We start from the raw sequence: 14,099 nt of genomic DNA on the forward strand, positions 1-14,099 counted from the left end.
CCTTGGACGCACAGCCCCATATAAAATGATTGTGCAACCTATGATGCTGTATATCCTGCAAAATTACCCTTATGTATGCCATATGCCTGATTTCCCAACATATTAGCCAAGATATGCTCTTTGCGCCACCGGAATCGCCCCTCCTATATTGCATATGCCAAATGTGTTCAATCACCATACAACGAAAGGATGGGCATGGCAGATGTCCATCTACATTACTGGGAGGCCCACCTGCTGGTGGCCAATGACTGGTTGAGCAGAGGGAGGCATGAACAGGTGATCTGCTTGGAGATGGCAGCTTTGGGGCTAGACAATATTAGGGGTATGCTCTCTGCATCCTGCATCACCTCCCAGAGTCCACTCCAGTAGTGCAGCTTACATGGAGCTCAGAGGTGAAATGGATCGGCTGTGATAAAAAAAAGATTACACTCAAGACGACTTTGTGGACAAGATGATGGTTAAATCATCCATTCTCCCTTGAGTTCAAGAAGTGGGAGAAAATCGGGATACAAATGGTTGGGGATGTATGGCAGGGTTCACACCTTAAATCATTTCAAACCCTCCAGTCTGAGTATGTCCTACATAAATCACAATGTTCCCAGTACATGCAGTTGTGCCATACCCTCGAACACCACTGAGACTCCCTCCGCAGGGCCATGAGTTTTGCCCACTTGAATCTAAGTTCTCATGAGTCCTATAAATGAGAAGGGCATCTCAAAGATCTACAAAACACTAGTGCTCAATCATCCTGATTTGATAACACCATTGTGGTCTCGAAAGAAGGGCTGGCTCAGCCCCCGGACAACTCTGCCTGGAAGGACGCACAAAGCTTACCGAACACTAGTGAGAATATGGTATGTGGGTAGACTAGCAGAACCAACCTGTTGTCATTGCTCTGAACTGTATGCCCACCTCTTCCATGTCATGTGGGAATGTTCTTTAATCAAACACTACTGGCAAGCGGTATTTCTTTTCCTCTCACGCTTGTTGGGGATGCCCTTGGACCCATCCCCAAGGGTAAGGTTCCTGGGGATAAAAGACAAGATCTGGGGGATATGTGGGGGCAGAAACTCTGGTGGCGTTGTGACTATTCTAGCCAAGTGAGACATTGCAGAATTTCTGCTCAGTGGAAACAGGTAATGGACTGGTATGTCAAACAGGAAGATCCTATTTATGTGCCACGAGGGTGCCCCAGGAAACATGGGAAAGTATGAGAGCTGGCATTTTAGGGGCTGATTTGAAGTAGGTTTCTTCCATAACAAATGATAAATTGCCTATGTTCATAACTTGTCATAACCATGAAAGATACTATGTACTGTTGTGATCTTGTTTTCAAAGCAATAAAATTCAGTTTATGAAAAAAAGTAAAGTAAAATCTGGTTAAGGAGGCCACCCACACAATTAAACAGAAGCTTACACCAATAACGAACAAGTCAATTATGTGGCAACATAATAAGGACTCAGTTCTCAGGAGGCCTTCTCTATGGTGTCTAATGAAATGCTTTGTAACAGTAACCCCAGAATGCCTAATTTAGCGTGATATAAATTATCAGGGCATGGTTGCTTAAAGTAGCTTGCTCTATTTATCATAACATATTGCCTTGCAATTGAGTCAAGATAGTAAAGTTTACACATGCTTCCTCTGAACATTACGATGCAGTTGTAACATATCCCAAACAGATCACTTGTGAATGCTGTTAAAGCAACCTTACCTTTTGTAGAATTTACTAATGGCAAACTTGTTGGCAGCCAATTGAGCCCATGTGGCAAATGAAAGCTGTCCAAAATCAAGGCTACTGTGCTACTTGTGTAAAAGTCTTGTTTAAGTGGAAGAACCTAGGCTAAAGGACGATACACAACAGAGGGGTATGCTTTCCTTTCATTCTTATCAATGGGCAGACCGAAGTGCAGCAATGACAATGTTGCTTACTTCCCTATGAAAAATCAGGCTGAAGAGGATAAGACTGATTAGTACTTGAGTGTACTGCACAGTAAAGGTTTACGAAAAACGGGTTTAAAACTCCAGAATGCTGGCCATATATTTTTAATCTGATGAACTAGAACAAGTAGCTGTGTATAAGCGCAGCCTTTTGTGAATTTCAGATACCAACATCATGTATGAAGGAAACGTATAAAGAATGGGCATGTCACCATAGGTATCAAACAAACAAGTAATGGCTAGCACTGGCAAAGCCTTAGCTTCAAGGAGCTAATACATGTAAATATAGACATGCGGAAATGCTATTTTTTACATTTAAGGTCAGGCCTATCAGCTTTGCCAATACTGAGAAAAAAACAGAACAACATTTTCTCCAAAGAAAGCATATAGGAGTAAAAAAAACAATGTGACCGGGTGATTGATTCAGATATAAAATAGTGACTCACGCTTTTTAAATGATTGATAAGAACTTTCCCAGAACTTGATGAATTTAGTCATATTTGTGTGACTTGTATGGCCATTCGTGTGACCTGCATGGCCAGGGAAGATCATTTATCATTAGGTTTATATCCCCCTACTCTTGTTTCCCTTATCAACACTTCCTTTCTGAATGCTACTGTGCCCTCTTATAGGGAACAAGTGAATGTGATCCTCCTATTGAAGAAGTCAACAGCAAAACCTACCATTGTGAGAAACATTTTGCCTATCTCCCTTTTGCGGCAAAAGTGCCATAGAGGGAGGTAACTAATGGTTTATGTCCTACACCATTTTATTCACTGCCTATGTTTACAAAGGAAGGATGCACATAAGAATTATATCACATTTCATAAAATATAAAACAAGTAAATGTTTTCTATAGAAGCACTTCCTGGAAGGCTGAATGACAGAACAAATAACCAAACTCATGAGATGAGAGATTAAGACTCCTCTGGGTGGAGGTAAAGCCCCACTCTATATATTTTAAAGGAATGATAGCAATAGGTAATGCATAGGTAATGCACACAGTTACGCTGTCCAACCAGACATAAAAAGGTGCTTTAATGTGTGACCCATCTGTAAATGTTTCCCCAGTTGTATCATAGGTACTACCATTTATAACGCAAAGTATTGATCGAGTCTGTTTTTGATTAGGAAACATTATACAATGGGCTGATGTGGCTGGCCCCTGTCTGTGAAAGAAAAGCAGGGGAGCAGAATCTGATTTCATAAAGACCAATATACAGCAGTAAACAAGCTTACAATTATTTTGTGCTCTCACCTCACTACCCTGTAGGGTTTTTGCGGGGTTAGCAGAAGGAATGGATGCATTGAGTTCAGATTCCGGTTTACTTAATATGGAAATTGTTTCTCGATGAGACTGATAGCGCTCTTTCACCAATCTGTCTGCACCAACAGCTTTGTCCAAGATATTGCGGAAATTTCCTCCCTCTGCGTGCAAAACGAAATCACATTACAATTCAAAGAGATTTATCATTTGTTTAGAGCCAAGGAATGAGATTAACAGCAGCCTGCTAACACTCCGTGGTTTCATGGTATCACAGTTTTTCCTTCTATCTTTTGCATTAACAACACTCAACACTATTTCCATTTCACGATATTACATTATACATACATCATAGCCGGTCATTTCAACAAAAAATAGGTCTCCAATAGTTTACAGCTTGGTATCCCAGTAACTGATTATATAAGTCCATATTTACTCCTTTAACCTCAAATTTCTAGCAGGATCTAGGGCTGGTGGAGAGAGAGTAGAATACAGTAGAACATAGCTCCTGTCAAGAAGTAAAGTTCTTTTCACATTGCAATCTAAAACAAATCATCTACCACTAAAGCTCACAACGCTTTCAATTATAGTTTGTGCTTCTAGTCCAGCTTCAGTTTCTCATAACTTTTAGACCCTTCAGCTGTCACCAAGAAACTTCACCTCTATAGGCCCAGCTCGTCGGTGGCTGTCCACCAAACATCTGTCCAACCGTCGTATTAGAATATAGGTGGCCCGACTGATGCCTGCGGGGTGACCCCGCTCTGCCTCAGACGGGCTCGGCGGCGGGCAGATCGTAGTCCCCAAAATGGAGGCCGTGCCTGCTCAGGCACCGCTGTGGGGATTATGATACACCTTTCCGGCAGCCTTTTTATATTGGTTCTTCAACCATCAAAAGGCTAGCGGAAAGAGTCTTTTTCGGGCCCCTAGCAGGGCCGCTGTCCTCATGGCCCTCCACTATGGGCCCTGGGGTCACCTGCCGTGCCCCATAAACATCCATGTATTGTGTGGCAGGCACCATATGGTGCCTGCCACCCGGTGTATAAATGTTTCAAAAGTTAATTTTTTCTAATGCGGCTTGTGCTGCTGCCTGAAGCACAAGCCGCAATGGGAATAAATACACTTTTCACCAGCCATGAAGGCAGTCCCAACCAAATAATGGTATCAGGACTTCAGACTCCTCGTTGGAGGTGTCCCGTTTCCTCTACGATGCCGTTTGTACGCTCATCCGACCAGCATCGTAATGAGGCCGCTATGTTTTTGTTATTTACTCCTTGCACGACAACAGATCCGCAAGCTTAACAGTCTATTCCAACCATTTTATTGCAGACCCTCTGGTGTCCGCTGACCATCAACACCACGAATAAGACTGATTTTTGTTTAAATAAGTTAAATATGGTACTTTATCGCCAGTGTTTTGTTACACTCAAATTGTAGGCTTCCTGTGTCTCGGATCTTGTAGACAAATACTTTGTGTAGTCTGCCTCTGCACAACAGTGTTTACTCTCTGCCCCTAAATGAGACCTGGGAACTTGTGGACACACACCATGGGCTTTGTGGACTGTGACTTCCCAGGGCAGGAGAAAGCGTAGCACAATGCAGTATATCTACACATTTGGCAAAAGAACCATTTCCAAGATGTCTGCCAAGAACACTGGCAAAAAGAACAGATGAAGTACAGAATGCTGAACAATGCAAACATTCACCCCAGTCACAAAGATCTGGCTTCAATCCACCGTTCTTTTGCTCACCACGCCAACCCAGCCATATGCAAATCAGTCTTGACCCTGCTTCTCATGGGATCAGTTCAGCTCGAAATGCCAAGTAAGGTCCTACCTGGACCGGAAACAAGCAACCTAGGACCAGTTTCGTGGTATCACCCCATATCAGCCAGGCTAAATTGAATCCAGTGGCGCAGTGAGCACAAAACCCACGTCTGGGCATACCCTTTCCACTTAGGGCAACAGAAGCAAAAAGAATAAATGATGGACAGAGTGCTGAACAATGCATACATTCATCCCCAGTCACAAAGATCTGAGTTTAATCCAAGAACCTATAGACCTATTTCCACTCATTCATTGCTGACAAAGCTAACTGGATCTATAGCTATCACACATCCACAGAGTTATCTGGAGAAGAACGTGCTTATCGCATATTACCATTTGGAATCCAGGCCCTCAAAGGATCAAAAACAGCAGTTTGGGATTTTATTTGACGAGGATCAGTTTGCAACTTTCGTCCTGCTGGATTCGCCAGCGCTACTTGACACTACAGACCACAGGTGGCTTATTTTACTTTTATAACAGAAGATGCATGTGCAGGGGAAGGCCCTGGAATTGATCTGGTTTTTAAAAAACACAGTCTTCCTCAGCGGCTCCCACTTGATTTTAACAATGAATCCTCTGGTTTGTGGTGCCACGAGGCTCTACCTTGTCCTAGGACTATTGCTGCACATGACGTTTGGTATCAGATATAGGTGGATGGTACCCAACTCTTGTTTGATTTACAGCAGATATTTACACTATGCTTTATAGATCATAAGATCTTGAGGGTGATTTACAAGACAGTTACCTGGATGTCCTAGTATTCACTGATAGAAGTGACTTTGATTTCTCTCAGTGACAAACCCATAACCATTGACAAATTCAAATCGGCGATAAAAGTTTTGAAAAGTAACAACACACCTGGCTAGTCTGCGATTTCCTTTTATAAATCTTATGAGGACTTGCTGATCCAACTCCTAATTACAGTATTTATTTGTCTTGTTTAATCCTCATTCGCCTTAGACCACAGTGAGCAAGCAAGCCGTCCGTACCTTTACTCGATGTTGGAGAGACGGAGGCTGTTGGATGGGGACCAGGATGGAGCGCCCCGCCTACCGGTACCACAACAGGCTTAGGATGACACTGGCCCTAGGGTAGAAGGGGTGGTCACTCTCCCCTCGGTGCAGGTAGACCCGACGACTGTTAACGTTGGCCTATGGAGGGGAACTGGGAGGCCCAACACAGTCAGAAGAGTTTCAAAGAGGCATATTAATAGGACCCACATTTTCTTTTAGGTAAATAATTAAATCATTAATTACACTAAGTTATAGATCTTCCAGAACTAAGCATTGGACCATTTTAATAAGAAATCCCAAAATGCTTTCTTTTTACTACTCTGAGTTCTATACAGATCAATCCTAGATGTTGTAAACAAAGAGGACAACCACTCAGAATGCTTCTACCCAGCTTTTACAAATGTCCCTTCAAGCCAACAGTATTGCATAGAAAATAAAAGATCTAGTGTAGCACGTGATTTCACTAGATATTCCAAAAATTATCAAAGTAAGATTCATTTGGATTGAAAGGCCTAGAATATCCGCAATAGTATTTCCTACTCTTTCCCAAAAATGAGCTATAGCCGGGCACTCCTTAAACATATGTACATCAGAGGGTCTCTCTAAATCACATTTTGTACAGCTGACTGGAGGCCCTTCGTCATTTTAGTCAGTCTTAGCGGAGATATATAAGCCCTATGAACCGTGAACAAGTGGTTCCTCCTACGCCAAGCTGGTTTTACAGTGCCTAACAAGATGTTAAAAGATGTTTGCCACAGATGTTCCCACTGTTCATTTAGCAAGGAAACCCCCCACAATTCTCCAGCCAATTTGAAGTCTCCATCGACAGCCTCCTCAATGGTCCAATAAAAGAAGGAAACCTCCTTCCTCCCCGCCGGTCTTACCACCAACTGCTCCTCAAGGAGGTTGCCTATGGGTTTTTTCAGATTTTGGGACCAACTCTGCAACTGGATGTATTTGAACTTAGACATGCCCTCTTCTACCCTGTTATATAGTGACGACCATGGTAAGAGTGAGCCCTCATGGGCCAGGTCCCCCCACACCTTAAGCCCCGCTGCTCTAAGTGGTAGTGCTAGCCTGTCCTTCAGGCATCTGGAAGGCCTGGTGAGTCCCACAGGGGGGGGCCAGACTCGAGACGTAGTTTAGACCAGTCAGCTGTTTAATACTAGCCCATGTTCGAGCCATTCCCAGCAGGAATTTTAGCCTTATCTTTTTGAAGAATATCGGTTCTCCAAATTTGAACAAAAATCCCTCCGGACACTGTTGATAACGAATCACTGTAGTCTTGTGTGCCCTGAAATCAGTTATAAAGAGGAAACTTTGATTTAAACTCCAGTATAATGTGCCCCTTAGTGATGCTTCTGAAGATTTGTCGACCACTTTTGATTTCATCTTTATTGTATATTTTCATGACTGCTTTTAAGTATTTGTTTTGATGTGTGTGATAATATTTGATTTGTCTTTCTTTAATAAAAAGATTTAAAAAAAGAAAAATCCCTCCTGAGATAGACCAGCGCCCTTCAGCATTGCAGAAAACATGGGCCCCACCCCTGTGCGCTCTGGAGTTTTTAAGAGCATCCTGGAGTGAGATAGTTGAAAGGCCCATGCATAGTATTGCAAATCCGGAAGTGCGAGTCTGCCCTTCTCGCTCCTGCACCCCAACTTCTTCCAGGGAATACTAGAAGCCCTGTAAGCCCAGACAAAAGAGTTAATTGCCTCCTGGAACTTAACTATAGCTGGTTTATTAAAGTGTAATGGAATCGTATTAAAAAGGAAGGTGATTTTCGGAAGCACGGCCTTCTTTACCAAGTTGATCCTCCCACGAATAGTCAAGGGGAGAAGAGCCCACGATTTCATAAGTTTTTGGCACTCCCTTGAGACACTTGCCGAGTTGGTCCGAGATCTTATCAATATCCTGCACTATTCTAACTCCCAGGTACCTCATATCGCGCTTGGTCTGATGTTGACACTCTGCCAGGTTCCAAGTCATGACCTCGGTTTTCTCCGCGTTAACCTCATAGCCGGATACCTGCCTGAAATCTTGTGCCAACCTAACATGAGGTCTGCGGAAAGGATCAAAATATCGTCGGCGTACTGGTACTCTTCTCGTAAGCGCTGAGCAAAGGGCTCAATTTATAGATCGAAAAGAAGGAGAGAAAGGGGGCAGCCCTACCTCGTACCCCTGATCTTAAAAGGTCTAGTCAATTTACCATTAACCAGAAGTCTTGCTGATGGTAAAGATCCTCAACATGGCCTTAAAGGAGAGATCATTAAAGGCCAGAGATTTCTCTTCTGAAATCCGCTCTGATCTGGCCAGTGCCACCCTGGATAGGCAACGGGAGTTGGGCAGGAAAATGGATGATTTCAAAAAAGCTTGGTGCAGTGGCCCAAATTAAATTTCCAGCAACTCTGAAAATTATGTATAAGAACAAAATGCATAACGTTAGATCAGTACAAGAGGCAGATGAGTTACTGGAAAGTATGGGGAAAGCCGAAAAATAGTTGGTGAGTCAGCCCCGGGCGGTCGGGCACCTATTGACAACATTCACATATGGAATCAATAAGGCAGGTTTAACCAGTAGGATCTCCAAATACGTACTTTGGTCTCTTCTGTTTCCCAAACAATTGTTATAGAAAGACAATTACAAAGAAAATCACACAGGGACATACACGGGGACACTTAGTGGAAGTCAAGGGTAGGGCTCCAACTTTGCTTTTTTTTTTCATTATTGGTTTACAAAGGGACAGGGCGGGCTGCCCCGGGGTGCAGCAACTGGGCTACATCTGTCCAGGTAAATGGGGGGGGAGGGTGTTCTCCAGGGAGGGGTCTGTTGGGGGGATGGGGTGCACAGAGTGGGGAGCCTAGGGGTAAAAAAAAAAAAACATTTTCTCATTCACCTTTTTAATTGGTCAGACTATCTTAGTTTTATTGAGATTGGTCTGGTGCTGGCTCCTTCTGAGACTTAGTCGACTCATAGGTCTCACGTTCAAACCACCATGAGAACGATTGAGCTGTTGTCCTGGAATGTTAATGGCCTGTGTGTGAAAACCAGAAGGGTTAAAATTTTGCAATATATAAAAGACTATCCTGCGCAGGTCATTATCCTTCAGGAAACGAAGAGATTACTGGGATATTTAAAAATCAAAAATGGCTGGAACGTTTGATCTGTTCTAATCAGAGTCCTAATATAAGGAGCGTTGCTATACTAATTAAAACAACAAGCAAATGCCCATATCTTAGACTCTTTGGTGGACCCAAGTGGCAGGTGGGTCATTTTGAAGGTGATCATTTTGGGCTCTCTGTTCACCTTGGTGGGCTACTATGGCCCAAACCAAGATGACCCCTCATTTCTAAAAGCTATTTTTTTCGAACCTTTTGGAATATCCAGACCCGGTAATCATGGCTGGGGATTTCAACATCGTTCGGAATCCCAAACTGGACAAGTCGGCATGTAGTAGAGCTAGAGTGCCTTCCAGGTCCCGGACGTACCTCCAATCTATGATGGCGCAGACTGGACTCTGCGACATTTGGAGAGACAGATCAGGTCATCAGCTAGGAGTCTCATACTATAACAGTAAATATGGCCACAAGTCAAGAATCAACTACATCTTGGTCAGTCATAGCCTGAGGGGTAAAGTTAAGGACATCGGCTATTTGACTACTCACCTGCCTGATCATTCAGGGGTATGGATGGATCTGGCCTTGGTATGGCCATTATCCCAGAGTTTGGACGTTCGATCGAACTCTACTTCTTGATGGTGAGGAGATGAAGTATTTACCTCAGGAGACTGAGTGTTTATTGAGGGTGAACTCTGGCTTGGGTGTGACTTCGGTGGTTTGGGATTCCTTAAAGGCTTTTTTAAGGGGTATGATTACGAGTAGGGTGTGTTTTAAGAACAGGCAATACAGAGAAGAGGTGGCATACAAGGAGGCAGAAATGAAGACAAAAGAGTTGAGTCTAAATAGAGGGGTCGACTCCGAGAAGCATCAGGAAAATTAGGCCAAATTAATTAAACTAAAGGATCAGACTATTCTTTGGACTAGGGTCACAAGCAGATGGGAGGCAAGTAAGCTTGCCCATTTTGAGTACGGAGAAGGTTCAGGCAAGCTCCTGGTGTGGAAGGCTAAGTCTGACAGGACGCGCAACCTGATTAAACAAATAGACAGTACAGATGGGGTCACTCCTCTGTCCACAGATATAGGGATGTCCACAGAGATAGGGGGCACTTTTTGGGTTTGTTTTTTTCAGGATTTGTATCAAGAAGATAGTGCAGTGGATAAAACCATGGCAATGGAGTGGTTGCGTGGGAGCACGCTCACTCCTCTGAATTTATCTCAGCATGAAGATCTAGAGCAGACTATTTCTCAGGAAGAGGTGAGGAAGGCCATTCTGGCCTAAGGAGGGAAAGCTGCTGGCCCCGATCGGCTGCCAATAGAACTTTATAGATCCTTGGGGGAGGTGATAATTCCCACTCTGACACTACTTTTTAATAAGATTTTATCTGATGGCATAAGGATGCCACCTTCATGGGGAGAGGCCACCATTACTCTGATCTTGAATGCAGGTAAGAACCTAGCGAGTTGTGGGTCTTAGGATCTTGGCGGGTAGGCTGGGTTGGGTTGCGGGAGACATTATCTACCCTGATCAAAAAGGTTTTGTCAAGGGTAGGAATTCATCTGAACTCACCTATGATCTTGTGGGTGCAATAGACCTTGCCACAACCTTTTCGCTTTCCCTCGCAGAAATGAAATTAGATGCCACTAAGGCCTTCAACAGTGGGTCAACTGGGTGTATTTGTCGGCAGTTATGAAGAAAGTTAACTTGGCGTGTAGTTCTGCCGAGCCATTCAGCTGATTTATCAAGACCTATTGACACAAAAGTCTGATAACGATCCCACTTTTAGTGGATCTTATAGGCTGATACCCTGTTAAATTTTGTTGTATAAATCTTCCTGTCTACTTGTGGAACGCCTGCGACACTTGAGGCCCTTGCTTATAACGGCCGAACAATCAGATTTTATTAATTACTACAGACACACAACCAATACTAGATTGGACTGCAAACTAATTGAGGCTACTAAGCATTGGGAAAACTCAAATGGTCCTTTTCTCGCTAGCAGTGGAGAAGGCCTTCGAGTATATTGGCGATTCATACAGAAAGACCTCACCCAAACAGGAATAGGCCCGAATTTAAACAAGTAGATAATGTCCAGTTTTATCAACCCCTCAGCACAGCTAAGGATTAACGGCCAAATTTCCCCAACAGTAACATTAACTAGAGGTATGAAACGGGGGTGTCCACTCACCCCCTTGATAAACGTCCTGTCAACGCAGCGCTTAGTACAAATGATAAAAATTAATCCCAATAGCAAAGGAATTACATTCGGACAAAGAGAATATAAAATGTTGCTCTTTGCGGAGGACATCCTTTGCCTCCTCAGGGACCTATAGACTTCAATCTCAGTGCGGTTACGGGAAATAGAGAATTTTACAAAAGCCTCAGGATTAAAAATTATTCTAAATTGTCCCCAAAGGGGGTCTCAATTCAGAAGGTGCAAGAAAAGAAGCTGCACAAACTGCTAGTTCCAATGAAATGTGAACTCCATCCAATACTGGGAGGTCTTACGAGTATAGCGAAAGACATTTATCGATACAATATACCTTGTTGGAAGTCTTGGGGAAAAAAAACTGTATAGAAAAGGGAAATTCTCTAAATCTACAACCCCCGAGATCCAAAAGAGACTTCAGTCATTTATCTGGAAAAACAAGGTTCCTAAAGTAACACGGTCAATCAGCCCTGCTTTGTACCATTCATCAGACTAACACATTTCAGTGGGGGAGTGGCTTGGCGCGCGACCGAGATGGCCGCAAGCCTTAAGAGCTCCGGCACATCGGTGCCTCAATCCTGGCATATCTCCTGCAAGGGACCCCCTTTTGATGTCGGGAACCAGAGCGGAGGTGGCCCATTCCCCCACCACCGCATAGCCGGGCCGAGCGAGGGTGTTGAGCGGCGGCTCGGGACCGCCTGAAGGGTGAGGCCGGCGGCGGGCGGAGGCGCCGGAGCTCCGCGACCGGCCACGAGCACTACTGTGCCCCGCGGCTTGACGAGTGATCCCTGGGCCGCGGCTGCCGGAGCATCAGATTTGGCGGCCTGGAGTCCCGACGGAGATCGGACATCGGAGGGACGACGCCCGCCCCGTGAGTGCCTGCGGGGGGGCATCGGCGGCTGGCTGGCCAAGGCTCACGGTGCGGACACTGGAGGCGGTCGGCCCCCGGGCGGGGGGCCCTCTGGCCGGACACCACTAGGGCAGGATGCGCCCGGAGACTGAACTGGGAGGACTTTGTGGTCCAGAGCCCGCTGGTGCCCGATTGCCCGGAGGGGACAGGTGACGGTGCGCGGCACTTGAGTGACTGGCCCGGAGAGGAGTCGACGGGCGAGGGGTGTGGCGCGACCCCAGTGGGGCCTGCGGCCCAGGAGACTCGGCCCCCTGCGGGGCCTGCAGAGGAGGAACTGAGGCGCTCGACGTTCGCGCGAGGCTGGCGGCCTGAGGTCACTTTGCGGCTCCCCACGCAGTGGGGCTGTGACTGTGCCGGAGTTCGCTGGGCCGAGACTTGGTCTGCCTTGCGGTGAGGAGGGGTGCCAACCGGGCCTGGGCCGCTCGGCGAGAAGGCCCGGACGCGGAGAGGCGGATCGGAAGGAGACCTTGACGGAGCCTGACGTGCGGTCTCTGGGGGCCGCGGTGATCACGCGCCCTGAGACAGCTGAGGACAGCCCCCCTGTCGCTCTGAGCCATTCTCTGCCTTTCCCCCCCATTCCGCTTCCTCCTCCTTCGGCGCGGTGGACCCATGAGTGTGGTGGGGCCCTGCTGCGGCGGCTAATTTGGTGGAGGAGAGGCTTGCTGAGACTGGGCCGTTCCTGCCTGCTGGCCGACCGGACTGCGGGCGGATGCCCACTGCACAACAACTGGTCATGGGCCGGCTGCGCGATGCCCAGAGAGACGGCCGGACGCCGATGGCCGGGTCCCGTCGCAGTGCCTGGAGAAGCTGGCGCAGCCCCGTGCACTGAGCTGTTGGCCGCTAAGCTGGATTCGGTGCTGGCTGCGGTGGAGCGGATCGGCTCCTCTCTTGAACAGACAAGGTCATCGCTGGAAGTCCGCATTGATACAGTCACGGTTGACTTCACGCTGCTCCACGCGGACCACCGCAAGTTGGCGGACAGGGTGACACAGCAGGAGCAAACTCTCCAGGAGGTGCGGCCGGTAGTATCCACACACACGGCCACCCTTCAGGACCTCATCGACCGTGTACATACCTTGGAGGACCGCGTGGATGATGCAGAAGGGCGCTCTCGGCGCAACAATGTGCGCGTGGTTGGCCTGCCGGAAGGCGAGGAGGGGAGGCAACCGGAGCAATATGTGGAGGAGTGGCTGCGCAACCTGATCGGATCTGAGAAGCTCTCTCCGCAATTTGTGGTGGAACGTGCGCACAGGGTCCCCGCACAGAGTCCCAGCCCGGGATCCCGACCGCGGCCCTTCCTGTTCAAACTCCTTAACTACCGGGACAGAGATGTGGTGCTCCGCGAGACCAGGAGGATAGGCGACATCACTATTGGGGGCGGACAGGTACACTTTTTCCCGGACTACACCGCTCTGGTGCAGTGGCGCCGCAGCAACTATCTGGCGGTGAAGCGCCGCCTGCGTGAGCTGGACATATCGTATGCTCTCCTGTTCCCCTCCCGCTTGCGGGTGATCACTACAGACGGTGCTCGCTTCTTTGACTCGCCATCCGAGGTCTGGGACTGGCTGCAGGACACGGGGCGATGTGATGGCCAGCGACCGCGGAGCTCGGAGGCCGCCACGGACCGGGGTAGAAGATCCCGCCAGCGTAAGGGAAGGAGGCAGCGGCGCGCAGAGGGACGAAGCCTGGGGGTGGCCCCCAGCCCGGAGAGGAGCAGGCTGGAACGCCAGGATGCGCTGGCAGCGGTGGCCACCCTCGGATCGCCGGGCGGCGGGAGTGGAGAGCCTGCCCAGGACCGGGGTGATGTGTTGACCAGCGGCTC

General features: G+C 47.1%; 1 protein-coding gene across 2 annotated transcripts in view; it reads right to left on the reverse strand.

Annotated features, from left to right (window-relative positions):
- PDCD6IP (programmed cell death 6 interacting protein) overlaps positions 1–14,099 on the reverse strand; it is a 450,822-nt gene that overhangs the window by 205,707 nt on the left and 231,016 nt on the right. For both annotated transcript variants that reach the window (XM_085607570.1, XM_085607569.1), the window contains exon 12: positions 3,198–3,367. In XM_085607570.1, the coding sequence (XP_085463696.1) occupies positions 3,198–3,367 (170 nt within the window). The remainder of the gene's footprint in view (positions 1–3,197; positions 3,368–14,099) is intronic.

This window comes from Triturus cristatus, chromosome 5_2, assembly GCF_964204655.1.
Source record: "Triturus cristatus chromosome 5_2, aTriCri1.1, whole genome shotgun sequence".
Classification (NCBI taxonomy): Eukaryota; Metazoa; Chordata; class Amphibia; order Caudata; family Salamandridae; genus Triturus; species Triturus cristatus.